The sequence below is a fragment of the Plasmodium brasilianum genome, chromosome 13 (genome assembly GCF_023973825.1).
Source record: "Plasmodium brasilianum strain Bolivian I chromosome 13, whole genome shotgun sequence".
NCBI classification, from domain to species: Eukaryota; Apicomplexa; class Aconoidasida; order Haemosporida; family Plasmodiidae; genus Plasmodium; species Plasmodium brasilianum.
The window spans coordinates 2,380,485-2,404,744 of NC_090126.1; the positions used below are offsets into that span (position 1 = coordinate 2,380,485).

Sequence of the window (24,260 nt, forward strand, 5' to 3'; positions counted from 1 at the left end):
TACGTACGCGCAGGCTCATTCATTTGCTTATGCGTGAATCCGCGGAGGACATAGCTTCTTGCAAAAGAGTGGAGCACAGAAACACACATAGGCGTGATTTGATAAATGAATTGTACTGGTCTGAAGGGTATTTACCTTTTTATTTTTTTTTTCACCTTTTTGAAAAATATAATGACTTTAAAAAAAAAATTAATGTTCAACTGTTTGAGTAAAAAAAAAGTGATACTAATAAATAACATAAAAAAAAATAGCTTGATTTTTCTGAACAGAAATTATGTGAATAATTTAATATATACAAAGGAAGATGATATATATAAAATTAATGGGTTGCTTGAATACAACTTGAGTAGTAATAACAAGAATAGAAATGACAATTTGTATGATGGGAATAGCATTATTTCGAATAGTAATTACGAAAATGATAACTCTTTAGGTAATAGCGAAAAAGACAACAGATTAGTAAATTGTGTATATAATTATCCAAATGATGAGAGGTTAGATATTTATGGAAAAATTAATGAAAAATTTTTATCGTCTGATTTTGAGTTACAATTATATAAAAATGGATGTAAGATACCTATATATTGGATTAAAAAATTAGAAAAATTAAAAAACATAAATGCTATAAACTGTTTAGAGTATTTAAAGGATGACAATTTGCTATATTTTGATAATTACAAAAATAAAGGATTATTAAAATTTTTAAATGATGAAAAACGGAAATATAATAATTGTATTATTTTATCAAGAGTTGGAGACTTTTATGAAACGTATGGACTTGACTCCATTTTTTTAATTGAATTTTTGAATATCAAAAAGATGAACAATAAATTGTCTTGTGGTTTTATAAAAAGTAGTATTAATAAAGCATTACATATATTAACAAATAACAATTTAAATGTATGTATATATGAAGAATTAAATGAAAAATCTTTAAAAATGAAAAAAAGGTATTTATCTCAAATTGTTACCCCAGAATTGCCCATCTACTTGAACAATATACAGTACTGTAGTAGTACAAACGAGGATATAAGTAACAAAGAAGAAGGAGAAGACGAAAATAAGAATAGTAATGCTTTTTTTAATTCATGCGATATAGATGATTATTTTGTTATAAAAGAGATTATATGTATATATATCGAGAGTAAAAATATCTTCTCATTAAGTAAAATTAATTTAAGTCTGAAAACTATTTCTATTTATGATCAAATCACATTTGATGTTTTAAATATTTACTTAAAAAATACTAATTTTTTAAAGGTATATATACATCAGCATAATAACACCTCTTTCACAAAAAAAATAATTCAGTTGTTTAGAATAGAGAACTATTACTTGTTTAACAACTTTAGTAATAGCTTGCAGTTTCATATGTTCATTCTAGAAAAGCTAAAGGAGCAAATTAACATTAGAGGTTTATTCAGACTCATTAAGAATAAAAACGTTTTTCAGGTGGAAACAGCATCGTCGATGGTTGGCAGAAAGGCGAGCATTGACGTGTCTACGAATCAGGAGAAGGGTGGAAGGGTGGCAGATATGGAAAACTTTAGCAGCGCTGCTAATAGGGAAAATGTTGATAGACGGAGGGACGAATTGGAAGAGAACTACAAGTTGGAAAACAACTTTGACTACGCATTTTACTCGTACTGCACACCATTAAACATATTTACAAGCTATAATATGGGTATATACAAACAAAATAATTACTATGAAAATAGAAATAATTATTTATTTTATAATATAATAGACGTAAATAATAGCGATTCGAACAGTATTAACATTGCTGAATCGTTAGATTTTTTTAAAAATTTATTTCTTTTTTACCCTACATTTGAGATTACGAAGCATATACGATATATAAATGAATATATCAGAAAAAACTTAGAAAATTTAATTGTACCGAATGTAAGGCCTTTTAGAAATAATATCGTGATAACTCTTTTGTCTAATTTAAAAGCTGATCATCATGTTTTAAAAAAAATTTATACAAATATTGAAGGGGTACTTAAATGTATTAACAATTACGATTTCTCTCTTTTAACATCCATCTTTCACGTTCTGAATCATCAGAATTCGTTCAAATTAAACATTTTAAAATTTTATGGTCTTTTAACAAATATTCGAGAAATTTTACAAACTAATTTAGAGATGTGTCCCTGCAAATTTTCTTATTCTTCAGACATACGTGCATTCAACGAGTTTGTGTATTATCATGAAAATGAGGTATATAATATACTTAACGAAAAATTGTTAACAGGTGAAAACAAAGATATTGAACGGAATAGAAGAGAACTATTAGAGGCTGTTTTGTCGAACTATGGAGAATATGATGAAAATAAAAAAAGCTATAATTTAGACCTCTTAAATAAACTATTAAAATTTGACAATACAAATGATATTATTGGAATAAAAAAAAAAAAAATAAATAATGAAAAAATTCTAAATTTTTTTCACCCCTTAAACAAAAAATCTGATGTAATGAAAAATATTTTTGTTACTGAAAATGTGCAAAATAAAGTTAAACATTATATCTCATCTATTGATAGAAAAAAGAAAAAAATTAACGAACTGATTAGAAGGATTAATGGACAGTTATCTTCGTCTGTCCACATCCTTTCATTTGTGTCAAACTTTCTGCAGATACTTCAGGTAACGCGCCAAAAAAAAAAAAAAAAAAAAAAATTTCGGATCAATTTTTGATTTCCTCCATGTGGTCATGCGGTTTGTGCGTGCGTACATGCACCCACTCCCTGTACAAATGTTCGCATTTGTACACACACATATATATATATATGTATACATTTCCTACACTCACATGCCTGTATGCACACTTTATCATATGCTTTAACATGAGAGAGCGCATCTTAACCTGTGCAGGCCCTATGGAACCACACATCAAACAGCATAAAGCGAGGGTGGAATCTGCCAGTCTGCAAGCACTTAGTTGTAACGTACGAACAGAAGAGCTTCAAAAATATTGATGAAAAGCTATTATATATACAGCAACTTATGTATAACGAAAATGAAAACATATCAAATAAAAGGAACACTGATGGAAAGAGCGAGTATTTATCATCAAGTAGACAAGTAGAAAAGAATTCGTCTAATAGCATATCACATGAAGATTTCATAAAATTGACAGAAGAAGATGAAAAGAATATATTAGAGAATGTTGATAAAGATTCAGTAGAAGAGATAAAAAAAATATATAAGGAAAAATTCTATGCGAATGATTCTCTGACCTATATTTTAGGAGCAAAACCTTATAATTTAAATAAACAAAATTTAGTTAAATATGATATTTTTTTTAAAAAAAGAAATTTTATTTTACTGACAGGAAAAAATATGAGTGGAAAAACAACTTTATCCTTTACCATTTTATGTATTCTATTTTTGGCAAATCTAGGTACATAATTATTGAGTTCTTACATAGACAGGGCATAAATGCATAGTTTTTTCTGTAAAAGCACATAGAGGGTGCAATTGTTTCTCATCGGCGTACTAGTCATTTGCTTCATTTGTTTTATTCCTATATATATTACATATCATATGTATACACTCATGTCTACATACCATTGTACCTCCTTTCTGAACACTGTTAGGTATGTATGCCCCTTGTGATGAAAAAAGTATTATATCAAAGTTTCGAGAGTTCTATAGCCTAAAAAATGTAAATTACCAAGAACAAATTGAAAACATGTCCTTGTTTAGAGAACAGGCTTATTACATAAATTCTATTATAGAAGAGATAAAAGAAAATTACTGCATTGATAATAAGCACTTACGGAATAATGAAATTTTTATTCTTTTTGATGAGCCTTGTATAGCTACGACACCTGTTGATAATGCAAGTAATAAGGGAAAAAGAGCTTCTGCAAAAAGCGTGTTACATGTTTATTTATTTGCGCAAGAGGACGGCGAGTATGCATAGGCAGACGCGTACATATATGTATGAGTATATATGTGTGTATATGTATTTGTATGTATGTGTACTTATGTATGTATATGTATGTGTACTTATGTATGTATATGTATGCGTTTGTATGTGTACATATGTAAGTATATGTATATGTTGGAGAACCTTTTTTCATGCACATAGTCATTCTTTTACGTCCTGTGGTTCTTTTTTCTTAGTAATTATCAGTGCCATTTCAGACTACTTAAAGGAGTATTGTGGAATTATAATCACTCATAACTATGACTTACTAAAAAAAATTTGCCAAAGCAAAAACATTATTTTTAAAAGAATTAATGAGAATATTAATTATTTAAAGAGACAAGAGGGCGAACGGGCTGCTAAACTAGAGAGAGGAATTTGCAAAAACAGCGAAGCTTTAGAAACATGTAGACACACAAATATAGATAGCAAAGTGCTAGAGTTGTTAAATGCATATGAAAAGAGATATAAATTTATTCATAATCTGAGTAATCTTTTGTATTACAAGTTTTTGGATTACTTAAAGAATACGAAGGATAAAAAAAAGACTTTAAATAATTTTTTTGAAAATTTTGTCAACTATGGTTATGATAAAAGTAATAGCGTGGAAGAGCAGTGTATGCATGTTGCTGCTGGTCATGCTGCTCAGGATGATGGTGATAATTTTGAATTAATGCAGAATGAAGATATGAGAGAGATAATGAAGGAGTACTCATTAGAAGGAGATATATTAAATAAAGAGGGCGATGTAATTAAAAAAAAAAATTACATAAGGAAGAACAGTAAGGAAAAAACTAATGTCAGCAATTTGAAGAACTATGATATGGAAGTCAGCAGGAATGATGATGCATGTCAATTGAGGAAAGATAGAACTAACGCAGTTTTAGGGGAAGCAGTGCCTGAATATTACGAAAATTGTGAAAATCATGAAAAAGAATTAAATATAGCAATTGAAAAAATTGAACGTGCTGCAAATAGAAAAGTCGTTAAGATAGGCATGAATGAGGATATTCCTATTTCTTTTAAAAACAAAAGCATAGTTTATATTTTATGCATTTTTGCAAAAAATAAAAACAAGCCATATTTTTACATAGGTATAAGTGATAACATTTCGGAGAGAATAAAATGTCACACGAGAAATTTATTAAACAGTAAAAATCTTTTAAAAAATGAAAAAAGAAATAATATTCTAAATTATAAATATGACATGAATGTTTTTTATACATTGATATTTCAAGTAGATAATAAAATGCTTGCTTCCAAATATGAAAAAGAACTATCTGACTTGTTGAAGAGAAACTATGATATTATTTCCAAGTGACTTTTTTAAAAATGTGGAAACATTAATCGAATAAGCGAAACAGATGTGAGGCGCTTTTGCCCAATTTGATCATAATGAGCACTAGAGAAAAAAAAAAAAAAAAAAAAAAAAAAAAATTCATACATATGTATGTACATACATATATGATCATATACTTATATATATATGTGTCTCGTATATCGATTTTACATTTGCATGTTAGTTGTCGATAACCCCTTTACTGCTACAGAAGGGTTTCCGTTTGTCTTAAAATGTCTCCTCCATTTAATTTAGCTATTAACTATTAAAGCCGCACAGCAAAATAGCGACTTTTTATACCAGTTTTAAAACGTTCCAGTAGGTGTGTTCCTGCGCATATAGTGCTTCGATGTATCTTCCCCATGACTAGTTCTGCCATATTCCCATTTCTTTCGCTAAAAAAGAGTGCAATGTATGGATGTACACATATATGCTTAAATTCATTTGCGAGCCTGTGAATTCGTCCATACATATACATACATGTACACGTACACATACCCATACACATATCCTTACACATATCCATACACATATCCATACACATATCCATACACATATCCATACACATATCCATACACATATCCATACACATATCCATACACATATCCATACACATATCCATACACATATCCATACACATATCCATACACATATCCATACACATATCCATACACATATCCATATACATATCCATACACATACCCATATACATATCCATACACATATCCATACACATACCCATATACATACCCATATATACCCATACACATATCCATACACATATCCATACACATATCCATATACATATCCATACACATATCCACACACATACCCATATACATACCCATATATACCCATACACTTACCCATACACATACCCATATATACACATACCCATATATACCCATACACATATATACCCATACACATATCCATACACATACCCATACACATACCCATACACATACCCATACACATTACCTGTTAATCACTTTTGCACGAATAAACCCCCCATTTTAACCTCGAATAACTTGATCTTTTAGCTTAAAAACTATCCTTGATATCATGAGATTACCATATTTTCGGCTTTCCTTTTCCTTTATTATGTAGTGACATCTATTCTGTTCTACTTCCTTCACAAAATTATTCGAGTTTGTTACATCTGTTACGTATGTCGCGTTAATATGAGGCACCCTATATATGCGTCCCCTGTCTCTCGACGGTGCTACAAATAATATATCTCTGAAACGAAGTAGGAACATTCATTATCGTGACATTTTTGAACGAACAGGTTTTTAATATAATTATAAATAATATAAATATGATTAGATTTGTGTGAGAGATTTTTATTTTTACAATATTTATTATCCCTGAAATTTAGCGTATATTCGTCGTTATTACACGAGATGGAATAGATAAAGTATTTTATTAACAAAGAAGGATATCCATCCGCTTTAATATTAAAAATTTTTTTATATTCACTTAACACGTAAAAAAAGAATGTTTCATTTTTTAGAAATAGTATATCGTATTTGTCTAAGTAGTTGTAGTTTATGGAAAGGATGCCTTTATATGCATTATCTTGGGCTCTACCTTTACGTTCATGTTTATTCCTCTTCTGATTATCCTCTTTGCTTAGGACATTGCCCTGTGATTCTTCACAAGCATTTTTAATGACTCCTTGTTCAAAGCATTTTTCTTCATTTTCAAAATTTAAGGTACTACTTATGTTGCACTGATTGATGTGTTCATAATTTTCATATTTCAGATTGTTATAAATTAGAATAATTCTGTAAAAGTATTCCTTGTTTATTTCACTTTGAAAATTATTTACATAGATTTTATTTTTTTTAAAATTTTTATATAGTTCAAAATTCCAATAAAAGATAATTTTTAACATATTATGAGCATGGTCATAATTTACTAGGTCTAAGCTTACATTTCTCTGCACATTTCGCTGTTTCATTTTGAGTAAAATGCTGGTACTACTAGAGTTATTATTGCTACTACTGTTATATATATTTACCGCACCGTGGTTAATGAAATTTATTTCTCCGTACTTGTTCTTTAACTTATCATTTTTGAAGAGAGCGTCTTCACTTATCTTATAAGGTAAGTCACTTTTAAAATAAAATGCAACCAGACTTTTTAATATCAAATTGCTTATATCTCTTTTGTCATATTTCTTAACGTTTGAATTGCTTACCAATAATTTATTATTATTTTTTTTTTTACTAGAAAAAATCATTCGAAAATTTCTGTTCCTGCTATACACCGAGTTGTCAATAATGCATTTTAACATGACAACCTCCCTGTTAGTTTCCATGCTTTGTCCACATGCACAAACAAAATTATTCTTTTGTTTTTGAATTAACCGTTTAACGGAGTCCTTCCCCATTTGCTTCGAATAGTTATATTCTTCTAATTTGGACGATAATTCACAATATTTCAAATCTTGGTCATCCTTCAGACGGTTATTCAGGTCATCCTTTTTATCGTCCCCATCATCCCCCCAATTATTTCCCCTTTTATCATCCTTACTTCCACCCCTATGAACATTGCTCCCTAAATTTACGTCCTTCTTTATTGCGAAAAGTAAAATTATATAATTTTCTGTTTGCTCATCGTGATAGTTTTCATTTTTTAATTTTTTTATATAATGCTCTACAATATATTCCAACATATGGTTGTATAAATCAAAATAGAATCCTTTTTTTTTATTCTTTTCTACCTTTTCCCCCCTCTCTTCATCTGTTTTTTCACTTTTGGTTGAGCAACCAATGCAGTTATTAATTATCCCATTACTTATTTGTGGATATCTTCCTTCCTCAATTGCAGTTACTAAATCTTGTACCTCGCTAAAATCGTTTATAAGATCGAATGTATTTTTATTCATTAAATTATTTGAACTCCTTTCTATTCTTCCATTGTATATATTTTGTGCTGTTCTCAAATTTGTCAAATTTGTGCAGTCGCTTACCTTGTCAAAGCATCTAGCATTTGTATCATAGGCCTGATACTTTGGATACCTCATATTTGTGTAGCTATAAAAATTTGAGTCATTAAAAGTATAATAATTTTTGTTCAAAATAGGACCCTTTGGTTCACATTGTATATAAACTGTGGAAGAATTAATAATGCATGCATTTTCGCTCTGTTCTATAGTTGTAATTATATGATTTATAAATAAATCAACAAAATATTTTACATAATTTTCATTACTAAAAAGTAGATAATTTTGTTGTTGCTTCATTTTTGTTTGATATTTCTTGTATTTATCATAAAAATTATTTTCTGGTATGTTCATATTATTCTTCAAAAAAAAATAACAATAATCTACTAAATATTCATAATAATTATAATTTAATATATGAATATTTTTTACAATTATATGAAAGGATATTTTTTCATTTGAAGAACTTTCTAAAATTAAAATATCGTTTAAACATATTTTTATGTCAAAATATGTGTATACAAATAAACATAACTCGATGAGAAATATGAATAATATATGATTTTTACTTTCATAATTATTTATCATGTCATATTCTATATCAAAAAAAAGCCATCGATTTTCATTTGTTATGATCAGTTCATACAAATGCATTTCGTCCTCTTTTCTGCTTCGATTTATTGGTAATGAATTTTTGTCTTTATCCTTTTTATCTCCAAAATAAATCTCTTCCAATGATAGAGCATAAATGCAGTAGGATTTTAAAAAATTATAAAAACTGTCCAGAATAAAACACCTCTTTCCGTTTTCCAGCTCTTCTGTGTATAATACTACTTTCTTATTATCATTATGATTACTGCCCTCAGTAACTCTGTTATCATCATTATCAGCCTTATCGTATTTACTGTAGTCGTATTTATCATCCTGATGGATGTTTGATTCCCCCCATTTTAATAACTCCCTGTAATACAAAAGAGCATCATGCTGTTTGTAGAAATACCTTTTTTTTATGCTGTTTGTATTTGTATCATTAAAATTGCTTATCCTTTTTAGTACACTATATTTTTCAATATTTCCTTCGAAGGAGGAGACCTTTCTGTCTTTTCCCTTTCCATAAAACGTTTCAGAGTCTATGGCCATCTTATATCTTTGAGTGTTTCACGGAGTGGTGTAAATGAGTCAGAAGACGAATAGGCGGAACATGCGAATAGGTGAATAAAAGAACATATGAATAGGCGAATGTGCGAATGTGTATATCACTTACAGCCTATAATGCTCAGATTGCAAGTCGCTGCTCATACTTCATTTTACATATCTTTAATTGTAAAGGGGAAAACTTTAAAGTGTTCATAATTAAAGTGAAAAAAAAGTAACCAAAAAACTGAAAAAGGCTATTCGGTAAAAAAATTATAAAAGAGAGTTATTCGGTGAAAACTAATAAAAAGAACTATTCAACAAAAAATTGTAAAAAAGGACTATTCGACAAAAAACTGTAAAAAAAGTGCAATCATTAAAAAAAATAAAAAAACACAAAAAGGAGAAAAAAATTTGGCGCGAAATTTCGATAAAATGGGCATAAAAAATTATTATCCATGTATCAACCCTTTGATGCGTTCTGTTATTTTTTCGTCAAATATTTTGTCTCGAATTTCATCCCCAATCTTTAAAAAAATAGTTAAAAAAAATAAAATAAGTAAAAAAAATAAAATAAGTAAAATAAGTAAAATAATTAAAATAAGTAAAATAAGTAAAATAAATAAAATAAGTAAAATAAATAAAATAAGTAAAATAAATAAAATAAAATGATTAAAATTAAATAAAATTAATATTATGCAAAATATTATATTATGAAGAAAAAAAAAACATTACAAGTGGTCAAGTTGTAAACTCACGTATAACAATGCATATTATGCGCGAACTGTTCAGCTGTACGAATGATTATACAATATACATGTGTCCGTACCTGGTAAAGTGGGTTCAAAATAACGAAGTCGAGGAATAACGTTTTGTAAATATCCCTTAAAAAATTTGACAAGTTCGGGGTATTTTTATGAGTAATAAGAACAAATTTATAAGCTGAGAAAAAAAAAAAAAAAAAAACCAAAAAAAAAAGGAAGTGTATACTGAGAATTACGTATTTTTATGTACATACAAAGTTCAAATGCTTGTATATGCTTTGTGTGTGAACTATACTAGTACATCCAGCGCAAAGCATTAAGATGGCACACATATATATATATATATATGTATATATACATATAGATACATCATATATCTATGTACGCTTCGCGGTAAGACTTATATATGACGGGGCAGATAACCTGTTAGCGTTTCAAAGTAGTGTAATTTGTATAAAGGCGTGTTGAACGAATTAAAATTTCCAACATGCAAATTACCCTGCATATTGTCAAAGTTTTGGTTATACCTCTTTGAGCTTTGATTTAAATTTTTATTAGAATTTTCGATGGATTTATAAAGATTTTTTAACCTTTTATTTGGTTGAATATTAAAACATAGGTAATTTATAGCATAAATAGATCCTAACAATAACTTTTCCGTTTCATTTTTGTTCCCTTTATTTTTTTTTTCTTTATCATCTTTTTTCAAGTCAATGCTATAGATACACAAGTTTTTGTAAAATATGTAGAAGTAGTAATACTCACAGGAGGTTTCAAAGGCTTCCGTTATTTTGTCATGAGACATATTCTTAAGCATTTCTTAAAAGAGGACTTTCTATGTGTTTAAATGCGTATGTGTATATTTTACAAAAAAAAATACGTATATTTCTTAGGCTCATATATTATGTGTAAAAAATATTAGCAAAAAAGTGAAATCTTTTTTTCTTTTTTTTTTCGTGCTTCACTTGTTAAACGGTAGATATTCAACTAGTCAACTGTTCAAACGTTTCCAAATATAAAATCTTTGCACTTCGTAATACTACAATATATGGTCGATTTTGTATCGTCTTTTACTCATCTCCTTTGCACAGTCTAGTTTACTCCACAAGTTTGAACTGCTTTTTAATTAAAAATTTGTCGCCTTCAGATTAGTTTCAACATAAATTCTGCCTTTGCCTTTACTTTTGCTTTTGATTTTAGCCCTAACTTTGTTTGTAGTTTTATACTGATTTTAGTATCACTGTTATTATAGCTTTATGTTGACTTCAGCTTTAATTTTGACTATAATTTTTTTTTGTTTTGTTTTTTGGTTAAATTATTCTTAAAAAAAATGTATTTCGAGCATACGCGAAAATTTTTTGATCTGTGGAAGGTCCTTTTGCATTACAGCTGCAAGAAAAATTAAAAAAAAAAAAAATACATAAATACGTACGTACTTATGTTAGTAAAGATATGTATATGCGTACGAATAGGTACATATAAGAGCTCACTAAATTTACGTGCACATGTACATGCTATGGCAGGTATGACTGTTCTTACGCTTTTCAAAAATATGCACTGCAAGAAGCATTACATAAAAAAATGTTAAGAAGTGTTATTACCATTTTCACTTAAGTACATGTTTAGAGAGCAGTGAAGTATTAACACAAATTACACGCTATTTATTCGTGCCAGTTCGTTTAGTCAAATTTTAAAATTCCGGACGAATTTTTTTAAAAAAAATGAAGGGTAGCAGTAAAATATAGTGAGAAAAAAATTGTACACACGAGATAGTATAATAACTGTAATGAAGTGCTTTTAAAAAAGAGAAGATAAACGATAAAATGGAAGAAAAGGAAGCAGATACAATAGTAGATAACATAGGATATAAGATAGGAGATAAAAAAGAAGATAAAATTAAAGGTGAAAAGAATGTTAATGTTAAAATGGGAGATATAATGAGAAAGCAAAAAACATCACCATTAATTGACCAGAATGATGGAAATATGGATAATAAATATTACAGTAAAATAAATTCCAGTGATGAAAAAATAGAAAAGAGAAAAAGTTTTTCTAAAGATATAATAGCTAGTTTAGACGAAAACATATATAAACATGATGCTTATACAAATACAAATATAAAAGACGAGGTTTTTTTTTCTGATGAAAAAAGGAAAAATGATCGCTCAGGGTACAACGAAAGGAAGGTTGCTAGTAGTTCATCAGATCACATTGAAGACAAGAAAATTGTATATAATGAAAAACAGAAGAGTAAGACATTTTTTGTAAATAAGTTGAGTAACAGTAATAGGTCAAATTATGCTAACAATAGCGACAAAAATAATCGCATTAATTGCAGTACTTTAAATGACTATAAAAAAAAGTCCGATGAAAAAAGTTTAGAGGGGGGGAAAAAGGGAAACTACTCAATCAGTAGAAGTGAGAAGGAAGAAAAATATAATAAAAAAAGGAATTCAAGTCAAACTAACGCAAAGGATAATCATAAGGGTAAGGGGGAACATAAAGAAGAAGGCCATGAAGAAAGGCATGGAGAAGGCCATGAAGAAAGGCATGGAGAAGGCCATGAAGAAGACCATGAAGAAGACCATGAAGAAGACCATGAAGAAGACCATGAAGAAGACCATGAAGAAGACCAAGAAGAAGATCAGGAAGAAGATTACCACTATCAGGATAAACAGTGTAAGGAAAAAAAGAAAAAGAACAGTTCACGTAAGGATAATATTCGGGATAGAGTGTACGAATACAGTCATAATGTTATATACCACGAATTGTACATTGAGTTACTGCATGAAAATAAAAGTCTACAGAACGAAATAAAAAATTTGAAAAAAATTATTGAAATGCAAAAAATTTTAATTAAAAGCAAGGAGGAAGTATTTGAGGATCATATGAATGTTAAAAACAAAATGGCTAATAAAAAATTTGTTAATAATAATTATTTTTTGAACTTTTTTAATAAAAAGAAGAAAAAAAGCAAGGATAGCTTTCCCCCTACAGCAACTGCGACCGACGCAGCTGATACTACTGTGATTGTTACTTCCAAAGCTCCCGCTAATTCTTCTGCTAATTATATCAATATTTATAATGAGGAAGGGGAAGACGACAGAAGGGTAAGTGAAAAAGGAACAAATCTTTCGAAAGAACATTCATATGAACAAAACTACTATTTAGAATGTGAAAAAATATACAGTGATGAAATAGGAAATTCTGATGTGGATATGAACACTGTGGATGATGAAAAAAGTTATAATAAGAAAAACATATATAAAAAATTACCGTTAAGTGAAAATGAATATTCAGATATGTCTGATAAGGATAACATTTTGGTTTATTCGACAAAGAAAGATACTTATAGTAAAAAGGATGATTCAGATCTACAAGATAATAAAAGAGAAAATGTCAATAATTTAAAAGAAAAGAAAAAAAAAAAAAAAGAAAAAAAAAAAGAGAATTTTAGTCATTTAAATGAGGAGAATGAAAAAGAGTTTATTGATAACAGTATGATAAATCTTCATGAAATAACCTCTCTCACATTTTGGTATGAAGAGATATTACCTTTAATTAATAATGAAAAAAAAAAAAATATATTAATCGATCTAATGATTAGTAATTACATGCCAAGTGTCTTAAAAGGTTATTTTTGGGAAATGAATATAAATAACAAATTAAATTTAACTGAATATTTTGTTCAAATATTAATTAAAAATACAAATTTTATACAGTCCTATATATATACGAATAATAAGCAATACCATAATCACGTTTCGAGATATTTCAAGTCTTTAATTTCGTTGAGAAATAGCAGCTTAAATGTTATGGAATCCAATACGAAGGAGGGGCATAAGAGTTATTCGACCATAAAAACTTACGACACCTATAAAAAAGAAGCATGTGAATATGATAAGGAGGACATGAAAAATAAGTCTACTGATGGAGAAGAACAGATGGAAGAGGAAAAATGTGAAGAGAAACATTTGGATAGGAGTGAGGAAAAGTGTAATGAACGATATGGTGAGGATAATACCGTGCAAAATAAGGAAGAAGAAATATCAAATTCGAGCATAAATCTGCTTCACCGATTTTCAGTACAGAAGTTTTTTTATCAAATTTTAATAGATTTAGATAGAACAATGTATATAATAAAAAAAAATCAAGAATATTTTAAAAGATATAACGTCAACACTGATAAGTTTCTGCTCACACTTAACATGTCAGACACGAAGACGAAGTTGAACACCTTACTACAGATGTACGTGCTTTTTAAGCCGGAGTTGGGGTAACAAAAGAAAAAAAGAAATAGGAACATATACATATATATATATATATATGCGTGTAATACATATACATACACGTTTATACAAAATAAACGAGGGAGGAACAAAAGAACCTTCGTAATTTGAGAAGGGGGAAATTAAAAGAAAAAAAAAAAAAAAATTGAGATGGTTAATTGTGAAGAGCCGCTCATCTGTTGATCATTTGAGCATTTTATGTTCATATGGATGCATATGAAAATTAATTGTGTTAGTTATGTACAGGGTATGTCTTACATCGCTTTGGTATTCTTATTATATTGTAACTTAGAGAAAGCCTTTGTCCATTTTGCAAACTTTATGGTAAGAACGATTTTTACTTTTGTTATGATGGTTTGACACTTCTTGCTCCTCCATTTTGTTTTGCTCCTCAATGCTACATTTTTTTCTACTCCTGGCACTTTTGTTACACATTATTTCTCTTCTTTTTTTCTCAGGAGCGGAAGGCCATATACAACTTGTACAGTTTTAACAAGGAAGAAATAAAAGTATACATCTACACTGTTAAGGAGATTTTATCAAAGCGGAATATTGAAATATACAAGGAGATTATTAAACAATATAACATTGATAATATTTTTATTCAGTGGTTTTATACTGTCTTTTTAACGTAATTATATTAAGCTCTTTGTTTTTTTTGTTTTTTTTTTTTTTATTTTATTTTAAATTTCCAACGAATTGATGAAATGGATTTTACTATCAATTTTTTTTTTTTTTTGTATAGTAGCTTGTAATATTTTTTCAATGTAATTATCCTCATCATTTTTTTATTTCATTTTTAGGTGTTTACCTTTCCACATATTCATTCGCGTATTTGACATATACACATTTAATGACAAAATTGTGTATGAGGTAATTATAAAATATGTTTTCATAAAATTAATAGAAAGTGCAGTTTTCCGAGCACAAAGTTGTCTTTATATTACCATAATAATTTTTTTTTTTTTTTTTTTTTTAAACTCAGACAATAATATGCATATTTATGTATTTTAACAAATTCCATCATATGGAAAATGTGGATATGGTTATAAAAAATTTATCCTCCTTTTCATTCAATACACATATTCAGGTATAACATATTAGTAACAAAACAGAAAGAAATTTTTTTCGATTTTTATATTTACCGTTTTCTTTATGTGCTCTTTAACTACCATCATTTTACTTTTGTAGGAAGACAAATTCTGGAACATGTTAAAAAAAATAAAAATAAAGAAAAGAAAGATCCAGTATTATAGGGAAAAGTATTTCAGTAAAGCTAACAGTAAGGAATTTCGTTTATTGCAGTTGAACTTCTTAAATGTTTTGTTTTGTTTTGTTTTTTTTGCACACCATTGTGTTACTTTGCCTACGTTACAAATTCAGTAAACAAAATTTTTTTTTCTTTTTAGGAGATGATATAAACGAAAGATAAACTTAAGTAGAAAGGGATAAATTTGTCAACAAATTGTATCGATATTGGGGAAAGAAGAAAAAAAGGGGGAAAGATGGCGTTTTTAAGCATACGTTAATATATATATATATATATATTAACGTGTGCTTCCCTATGTCTTATGCTAAACATTACGACAATTTTTTTGTTTCTATTTTTTTGTATATATTTTGGTGCAAAACATTCTTTTAATTTTTCTTTTAAACATGTATTACATGAATTAATTTTTTTTTCCCATTAATGCAATTTTAACATACATATTTTTAGTTATTGTAAAGAAACATATGCATCGGCGTTTATTATATGTAGATACATATATATATATATATGTGTGTATGTGTGTGTGTAGCTATATATATTATATGTTTATATATACTACTCTGGTATATACTCTTGAACATATGTAATGGCATAACAAAAACTGTTAAAAAAAACATAATAAGCTTTTAAAATTTGTTATTCAAAAATTTATGAAATATATAAATAGTTATTATTCCCATAAATAGATAAATGAAAATTGGGGAAGGGAGTATACGAAAAAAAGGAACATCAAAAAATATTCACTTAAAAAAAAAACAAAATGAAAAACAAAAAAAGTAATGGAAACTGAAAAAATATTAATATACTAAAGTAAGCGAGAATGATTTTAATAAAGCAACTTTTATCAGGATGTCAGCATACACATATATACGTATATGTACGTACGTATATATGTACATATGTATGTATGCTTGTATGTGTGTAAATATATTTATGACAAAACCTGCTATAGATATAATGGAAGATATCATATCGACATATTATTTTAAAACTCAGAACAAAAAATTTACATACTACTAAAGTGAATGATAAATATATTAAATATGAAAAAAAGAAAAATTATAAAATTATAAATTATAAAATTATAAATTATAAAATTAACAAATTATCAACCAGGAAAATGTACTTACTCTTTCTTCACATTTCCTTTCATATGCGCACTTAAAAAAAAAGACAAGTCAAAATATTCCTTTGTCTCTTCATTATGCTCCAGCTTAACAACATTGCTAGACGCGCTATGAGCATATCTCTGAATAAAATTTACAAATGATATTAAATTCCCGTAGAATTTTATGTATTCATTTACCTAAAAAAAAAATTGTTTAAAGAATGTTTTCACATTTTTCACTGTTGTATGGATTATAAATAGAGGTACTCAACAAAATCGAAAATGAAAGAAAAAAAAAATTCTTTTTTTTTTTTTTTCATATTTCACTTTTTTTAATATATGTATAACGGGGTTTCCCCTCTTGTAGTCATATGAACTTACCTTTTTTAATTCATTTTGCAAATCCATATACAGTGGTATAAGATGGTTGTATTCAAAGATGCCTTCACTAAAAGCAGCATTTTCACTAATTTCAATAGTTTTGTTACCATGACACTTTAAATAATTTTCTACCTGATCAAACTCTTCTTTTACAGTTTTGTATATGCAATCTATATTTGCTTTCTCCTTATATTCTTCTAAATAATACTTGAATCGTACAATTAGGAAGATGGAAAAGCAGTCAAATTTTTGCAAATTTAAATTCCTGTTAAGAAAAAAAAAAAGAAACAATTAACAATGCGCTCGAAGGTGCATATGGTGTTTTAATATGTCCACAAAGGTGTGCACGTATATGTAGGCGTGCAAACGTACATATATATATGTATACATGCACCCACATATGTACACACATTCATAACAGTAACTTTTTCGAATATCATTTCTCTGTTCCATATTATAAACTCAGTGCATTTTTTTTCGGATGGTACGCAGCAATGAATAATGTATATCATGCGCATACGAAATTATACTATGTAATAAATAAAAATTATCTAAAGACATGCCATAATTTCTAATATGTATTTCATCACAAAAGATGAATCGGCATTTTTTTTGTAGTATCTCACTTATTTTGGTGTAAGGTAAAATTTGTTAAAACTTTCCATGGGTCTGCATTATTATTTTTATCATATTGAATTATATCATAAATATTCGTATCATTGATGTAAGAAGAGATATCAACTTTTATTAATTTTTCAAAATTTATTTTATTTTTTATTTTGAAATTGTAAATATCTACGTTATATATTAAATCTATAGATAAAAAAAAATTCTGAAAATTGACTTTAACGATATTGTGATAAATTTTGTTGAAATGTTCAACATCCTTGTTACTTATGGACTGAATATTCTCTTTGGTACTATCACCTACGTTGTTAACTAATACATTTGATTGTATTATATTTGTAAAATAATTTAAAATATCATTAAAATTTTGAAACTCGTCTATATTTTCTAAAAAATGATCAGGAGAAGAAAAATCTGCTGTTCTGATACTATAATAATTCAATCGAATAAACGTTTCTATTATTAGATATAATCGATCTAAAAATAAAAATATAAAAAAGTTTACTACGTACATGTCTAGAGAATTAATATTTGTAAATTGAGAAAGCCATCTAATAAAATTTTTTTTTTTATATTTAAATAATTTTTCTCTTTGATCACAATACTTTTTATATTCTAGATCATTTAAACTTTTTGATATTATACTTCTAAAACGAATTCTATAATCATATCTTTTTTCATCAAATATATTTACCATAATTTTTTTTATATCTTTATTTTTAAAAAATTCATGAAATATATATTCCTTTTTTATGTATTTACTTAAATGTTGTACCATTACATGGTTATTATTATTTTCCTTACTCGTACATGTATTATCATCTTCTTTTTCAGTTTTTACTACTACGAAATCATTGCCTAGTTTATTGATACTATTAATTCTGGAGTTACCTTCACCATCTAAGTTGAGTGTGTTTTTATTATAAAAAAAAGGGTTCTCATAATCCCCACTACTTACTATATCATTCACCCAAATATTTTCATTTTCCATGTTATTTGCATTTTCCTTATTTGAGTTACTGTATGTATTACACTGTTGATCTATGTCTTTTTTTATGGTATCCTTTTTATAAGTATTATTATTATTTTTTTCTTCGCTCAATAAATTTACTTCTTTCCCATTTTGGGTACTATCCTCATCTATTACAGTATTTTCATTAACCATATTTTCAGAAGATATAAAATCTTTATTCCATCTCATATTATATATGTCTTGAAAATTTTGAAACTCAAAAGGGAATACCTTCTTTAGAAATATTAACAGATTTTTATTTGTCCTATCATTTTTATACTCGTACGTAAATTTTTTAAAAATAACATAACATAAAATATTCATATATAGATGTAGCCCTTTTACGAAATCAAAGTTGTCTTCTAATTTGTAAATTCGTAAAATTCTAGCTATATAATTTTTTAAATTCAAATCATAATTTACCTGAATTGGGCATAAAAAAAAAAATATATATATATATATATATATATATATATTAATTTTAGAATTTTATTTTGCTATAATGTCACTTATTTCTATTTCAGAAACAGCTGTTCTTTTTTTTCTATATTTTTAAAAGAATGTACACAAAACTGAATAGTATTTGTGGTAACAAATATTCAGAACATAAGTACTTCTCAAGAACTGCTAACATTTGAATAATCAATTAGGATATACTGCTGATAATGGTTACTTGGTTTTGTCTTGATTTTCTCGCTATTTTTCTCAATTTTAATATTCTTAATCTTATTCACTACGAAAAAAATAATGTGAGATGATAACGTTAATAGGAAGAACACAATGTACCATGTATGCATAATAAACACACACTAAGAACATATAAACACATACGTAAAATATATAATATATATATATATATATATATATATATATATATGTACACATATTTGCATATGCCCACGCTTGTACAGGTTAAACATGTCCGAATAATAATAAATCTATATATGTACATGTGACACTATAACAATTTTTCTGCTACACATTGACATTTAACAAAAGAAACATCTATCCTTAAACTTACAAGAATTCTTATTTTTCTTTTTTATATAAAAGATTAGTCTTCGTTTCTGATCTTTCGTTAACTGCTGCATCAATTCTCCCCATTCTTTTTTATTTTTATTTTTTAAACTTAAATAAATATCTTTAATTTTATCATCATCCATTCTTATGTAATTCGGAATATACTGCTTTTTTTTTTCTCGTTGCAAAATTAAAAATTACAAAAATAAAGAAAAGTAATTAATGTTACATTTTAATGTACGATTATTAAAAGATATCCTAAAGGAAGGAAAGTAAGGAAGTAAGGAAGTAAGGAAGGAATTTGGAAAGTAAAAAATTAAGAAAATACAAATATTTTTAATTTAACGGAATGTATTTAAGTTTAATCTTAGATAATTTATCTGAAAAAAAATAGAAAAATAAATAAAATTGTTTCGTTAATATAGAAGAGAAAAAATTATTCTTTAATTTATGACTGTGTAACTGCATATATTTAACCGTAATGTACAAACGGTAAAATTGTAAAAAAAAAAAAATACTATTAATTACTGATTGAAATTATAATAGAAAAAAAAAAAATAAAACAATATATATATATATGTACAATAACATATTTACATGAATTTCAACCATTTTACTTAAAATTTATTTATGAAATGAAATATTGAACCTTTTCTTATATTATGAATGTTTAGCATTTTTTACGATATTCTACATATTTATGAAACTCTTCCATTTATCTTATAAATCTTCTACAATAAATATTTCCTCTCATAATTTTGTTTTCCATAAAATGTTTTGTTATGTCTTTATGTAATAAATTTTTTATCATCTGAGAGTTTGCATTTGTAGAGATAAAAGAATTAAAAATATACGAGAAAAAAAATAAAATAACTGTATCTTTACGAATGGGAATAATTAAGGATTTTTCCTTCTCCTATTCGCTCTTTAGTTCGTTCTTTCTTTTTTTTTTTTTTGTTCATAATTTTAAGTGTATATAATGTAACAGAACAAATGATAATTCTTCTACAAATTTAATGTTGAAACAGTATTCTTTTCTTTAATAGAAAATAGGATTAGTTAAAATTTTTTTTAATTTTACTAACAAAATTGTTACCCTTTATTACATATTACTTATATAAAATGTTTTTGTTTTCATTCTTTAATCACTTTTATTTTTATATTTTCTCAAAATGTTTAAAATTTACTAATTATCTCTCACATTATTTAGCTGCTTAATGTAAAAATTTACAGCGAACTACACATTTTGTATGCAGCGGTTCTAAGTTTGAATATTTTTTCCCTATTTTTTTAAAGGTTATTTTTAAATATATAGTTGGAAGTTCATTAATGCAGTAAATTAGGAAAGCATTGACTTTAAATATGAAATATAATTAAATGGACAAAGAGGTACAACGAAAAACGCATAATCGTGTATGTGTATAAATACATATATATACATATATATATATATTGCCCTTTTAAATGGGCTTTAAAAAATGGAAGAAAATAGTAGTTCTAATATATTACCAAGATCGGCATAATGTACCAATTATCCTTCCTATGGTATACTTAAAAAAATATTGCTGAAAAAAAAACTAATTTCGTTTATTATGTATAACAATGATAAACAAAGATAATAACTGTAAAACGTTTATATAATCATTTTACAAGTATTACAAAAATTTTTACGTTACACGAATATATATATATATATATATATATATATATATATAATATATATATATATATATTAATATATATATATATATATATATATATCATATGTACACAATAATAAATTAACGTGACCCTTATATTGCAAATCTTACAAAAAATGTATTAAAAAAAAAATATATATAATATATATGTCTAATACATATAAATATTATGGGCACTTGGTTAATAAATATTATGGATATGTATAATGTGTAAAAATATGATTTTTTCACTTTATTAAAAAAAAAAAAGAAAAAAAACGAACAACAAATTACAGCCGAATTATACTAATTTTTTAAGTATAAATTACTATATGTATTATGCACACATTTATTTTTGCGTGTGTGTGTATATACTGTTGCAATATTTCGTATGCCTTTCTTCGCATAAAAGTATGTAAACGTTATTACTCATTTGTACGTTTTATTGAAGTATCACTAAAATAATTTTTTCTAATTTTGAGTCACTTTATCTATCACGCGTGTATTGTAAATGAATATAGATATAAATGTAGGTATGATACGAGATAATTATCTTATTAACGTTATCTATATATTGCTTGGACTCTTTTTTTTTTTTTTTTTTCTTATAGTTCGTCTGAATTGTTCAGGAGATTATTTAAAAAGTTTTCATACCATTTATTATTAATGGTCAGATTTTTTAACTCCTCTGGATCAATATCCATTCCCATAAATTTTGTTGCTTTTTGTAGCATTTCTAAATGTGCTTTACTATCACCAAAATTTACTTGTAATTTAGATTTGGAGTTACCATCTGTTGCTTTAACTTCTTTAATTTTAATTTCATCCATTAAAGCATTTGCAATATCACTACTGTTTGTGTAATCAATAAATTTGAGCATTCCAATTAATATTTGATTTACTTTATTTCTTACTTCTTCATCTTGTAATTTTTCTTTTTTTATTTTCATCAATTCGGCCAACTTTTCTAACATTTCTTGGTGACCTTCTGTGTCTTTAATAATATCATCAATGGATTTTTTTTCATTACTGTTTTCATTATCTTTAATTTTTTGAATAGTTTTTCTTAAAAATGACTTTACCATTTTTTTTTCTGCAGTCTCATTTTTTGAGTTTAAAATATCTTGCAAGTACATGTAAAATTTAATCATTTCTTGAAGATCATTTGGATTAATTAAATTGTTAAATAAATTGAAATTGTTCGTTTCAGTATTTTTTTCATTCATCGCTTCTTTTTTACTATTCTCTTTTTGGTCGCTAGATAAAGCTTTTTTCATTTCATTAAATAATTTAGTAGCTTCATCCAATTTGTTTTCACTTATTAATTTCTTAATTTTTTCAACATCTGCAAAACTAGCAAGGTTCTTAAGATATTCATCTTTATTCTCTTTTTTCATGTTCAAAATATTCTTCTTTTCGCCCTTTCCATTGATTACACTGGTCACAAAAAAATTTAAAAGGTAGAAAAAAATAAAATGCGACAGTTTGACTTTTACCATTTTGAATAAACTTCGTCGTATTTACTGTCGTACTAAATGTATTGCATTTATTCACATATATATATATATATATTTATATTTATAAATGGATAATTTTTTTAATGTAAAATTCAAAAAGCGTTTTCAAGAAAATAAAAAAATTGTAGGAACTGTTTAAAACTCTATATAATAAATAATTACTACAAAAAATAATCAAATGATTTAAAGATTAAAATAAAATTTACATAATAAAAAAAAAAAAAAAAAAATTATTAACTAAAATACTATCCAAATTTGTCTAAAAATGAAATTTTATATTTATAATGCGTTTGTCCAAGGAGATTAATATATTATGACATATAAAAATGTGTAATATTTTTGTTGTAAGTAAAAATATAAAGTATATATGTATATATTATTATATAAAAGTATTTACTATATATATAAAATATATATAAATATATAATATATACATAAAAAACATATTTTTACCAAGAATATTGTTTATTTATATAAAATAAAATAAATAAAATCTTAAAGTATTTTTATATTTATTTTTTTTTACCTAAAAAAAAAAAAACTACAATATATGTTTTAATTATTTTATTTTTCTATTTTTAAATTAAAGTACAAAACAAGAATTATAATAACAAAATAAACATAAAAAATATGGTATTAAATAATAATATATTGATGCATGCTCAACGATAAAAGAAAGTGCATGCAAATCACTGAATTATTGTTTGGTGCATATATTATATATACATTTATTTATTATACGCGTATGTATATACGATATATGATATTATCTTAGTCAAATTTATAATATCATATTAAAATAAACAAGGAAAACATGACATCATATTAAGTATATATAAGTAGTACAAAGGTAAACTTAAAAGGTTAAAACTGCCCCAAATATTTTTTTATGGTCATTTTTGTAAAACCATAATATGGGGTAAAGTTGAATTTTGACGACTTTGCATAAGTTTTTTCTTCAGTTCAGCTTTTTTTGCTTATATATATATTCCTATATGTACAAACTTGAAAAAATTGCAATTTAAAATATTAAATAAACTATAAAAGTAACAGAAAAACATTTTTCCACCAGATATAAGATATAACATTAGGAAATATATTATGCTCTTATTTTGTATAGTTTCAGGGCTTTTTTTTTTTTTCTCTTTTAACAAAATGAATAATAAATTATAGTGCGCTTCTTTTTAGTATTAAATAATTTATTAATTCTTTTACATTCACCAACTTTAA

At 26.2% G+C, this 24,260-nt stretch overlaps 6 protein-coding genes across 6 annotated transcripts; 2 read left to right on the forward strand and 4 right to left on the reverse strand.

Moving 5' to 3' along the window:
- Positions 1–171: 171 nt before the first annotated feature.
- On the forward strand, positions 172–5,258 carry MKS88_005165 (DNA mismatch repair protein; the record flags this gene model as incomplete). Its single annotated transcript, XM_067218402.1, has 4 exons — positions 172–2,649; positions 2,878–3,406; positions 3,603–3,851; positions 4,135–5,258. The coding sequence occupies 4 exons, from the start codon at positions 172–174 to the stop codon at positions 5,256–5,258; spliced, it is 4,380 nt and encodes a 1,459-aa protein (XP_067071539.1).
- A 1,034-nt stretch (positions 5,259–6,292) lies between these two features.
- On the reverse strand, positions 6,293–9,369 carry MKS88_005166 (uncharacterized protein; the record flags this gene model as incomplete). The annotated part of the gene is made up of 2 exons (XM_067218403.1): positions 6,293–6,518; positions 6,566–9,369. 2 exons carry the CDS (start codon positions 9,367–9,369, stop codon positions 6,293–6,295), a joined length of 3,030 nt encoding a protein of 1,009 aa, XP_067071540.1.
- A 446-nt stretch (positions 9,370–9,815) lies between these two features.
- MKS88_005167 (trafficking protein particle complex subunit 1) lies at positions 9,816–10,944 on the reverse strand (the record flags this gene model as incomplete). Its single annotated transcript, XM_067218405.1, has 3 exons — positions 9,816–9,890; positions 10,193–10,305; positions 10,551–10,944. The coding sequence occupies 3 exons, from the start codon at positions 10,942–10,944 to the stop codon at positions 9,816–9,818; spliced, it is 582 nt and encodes a 193-aa protein (XP_067071541.1).
- A 1,006-nt stretch (positions 10,945–11,950) lies between these two features.
- Positions 11,951–15,848, forward strand: MKS88_005168 (GTPase-activating protein; the record flags this gene model as incomplete). The annotated part of the gene is made up of 7 exons (XM_067218406.1): positions 11,951–14,403; positions 14,653–14,740; positions 14,878–15,047; positions 15,220–15,289; positions 15,402–15,506; positions 15,608–15,698; positions 15,826–15,848. 7 exons carry the CDS (start codon positions 11,951–11,953, stop codon positions 15,846–15,848), a joined length of 3,000 nt encoding a protein of 999 aa, XP_067071542.1.
- A 964-nt stretch (positions 15,849–16,812) lies between these two features.
- MKS88_005169 (uncharacterized protein) lies at positions 16,813–19,977 on the reverse strand (the record flags this gene model as incomplete). The annotated part of the gene is made up of 5 exons (XM_067218407.1): positions 16,813–16,992; positions 17,176–17,440; positions 17,802–19,237; positions 19,447–19,547; positions 19,836–19,977. 5 exons carry the CDS (start codon positions 19,975–19,977, stop codon positions 16,813–16,815), a joined length of 2,124 nt encoding a protein of 707 aa, XP_067071543.1.
- Positions 19,978–22,118: 2,141 nt separating this feature from the next.
- MKS88_005170 (uncharacterized protein) lies at positions 22,119–23,012 on the reverse strand (the record flags this gene model as incomplete). Its single annotated transcript, XM_067218408.1, has 1 exon — positions 22,119–23,012. The coding sequence occupies one exon, from the start codon at positions 23,010–23,012 to the stop codon at positions 22,119–22,121; it is 894 nt and encodes a 297-aa protein (XP_067071544.1).
- Between the last annotated feature and the right edge of the window lie 1,248 nt (positions 23,013–24,260).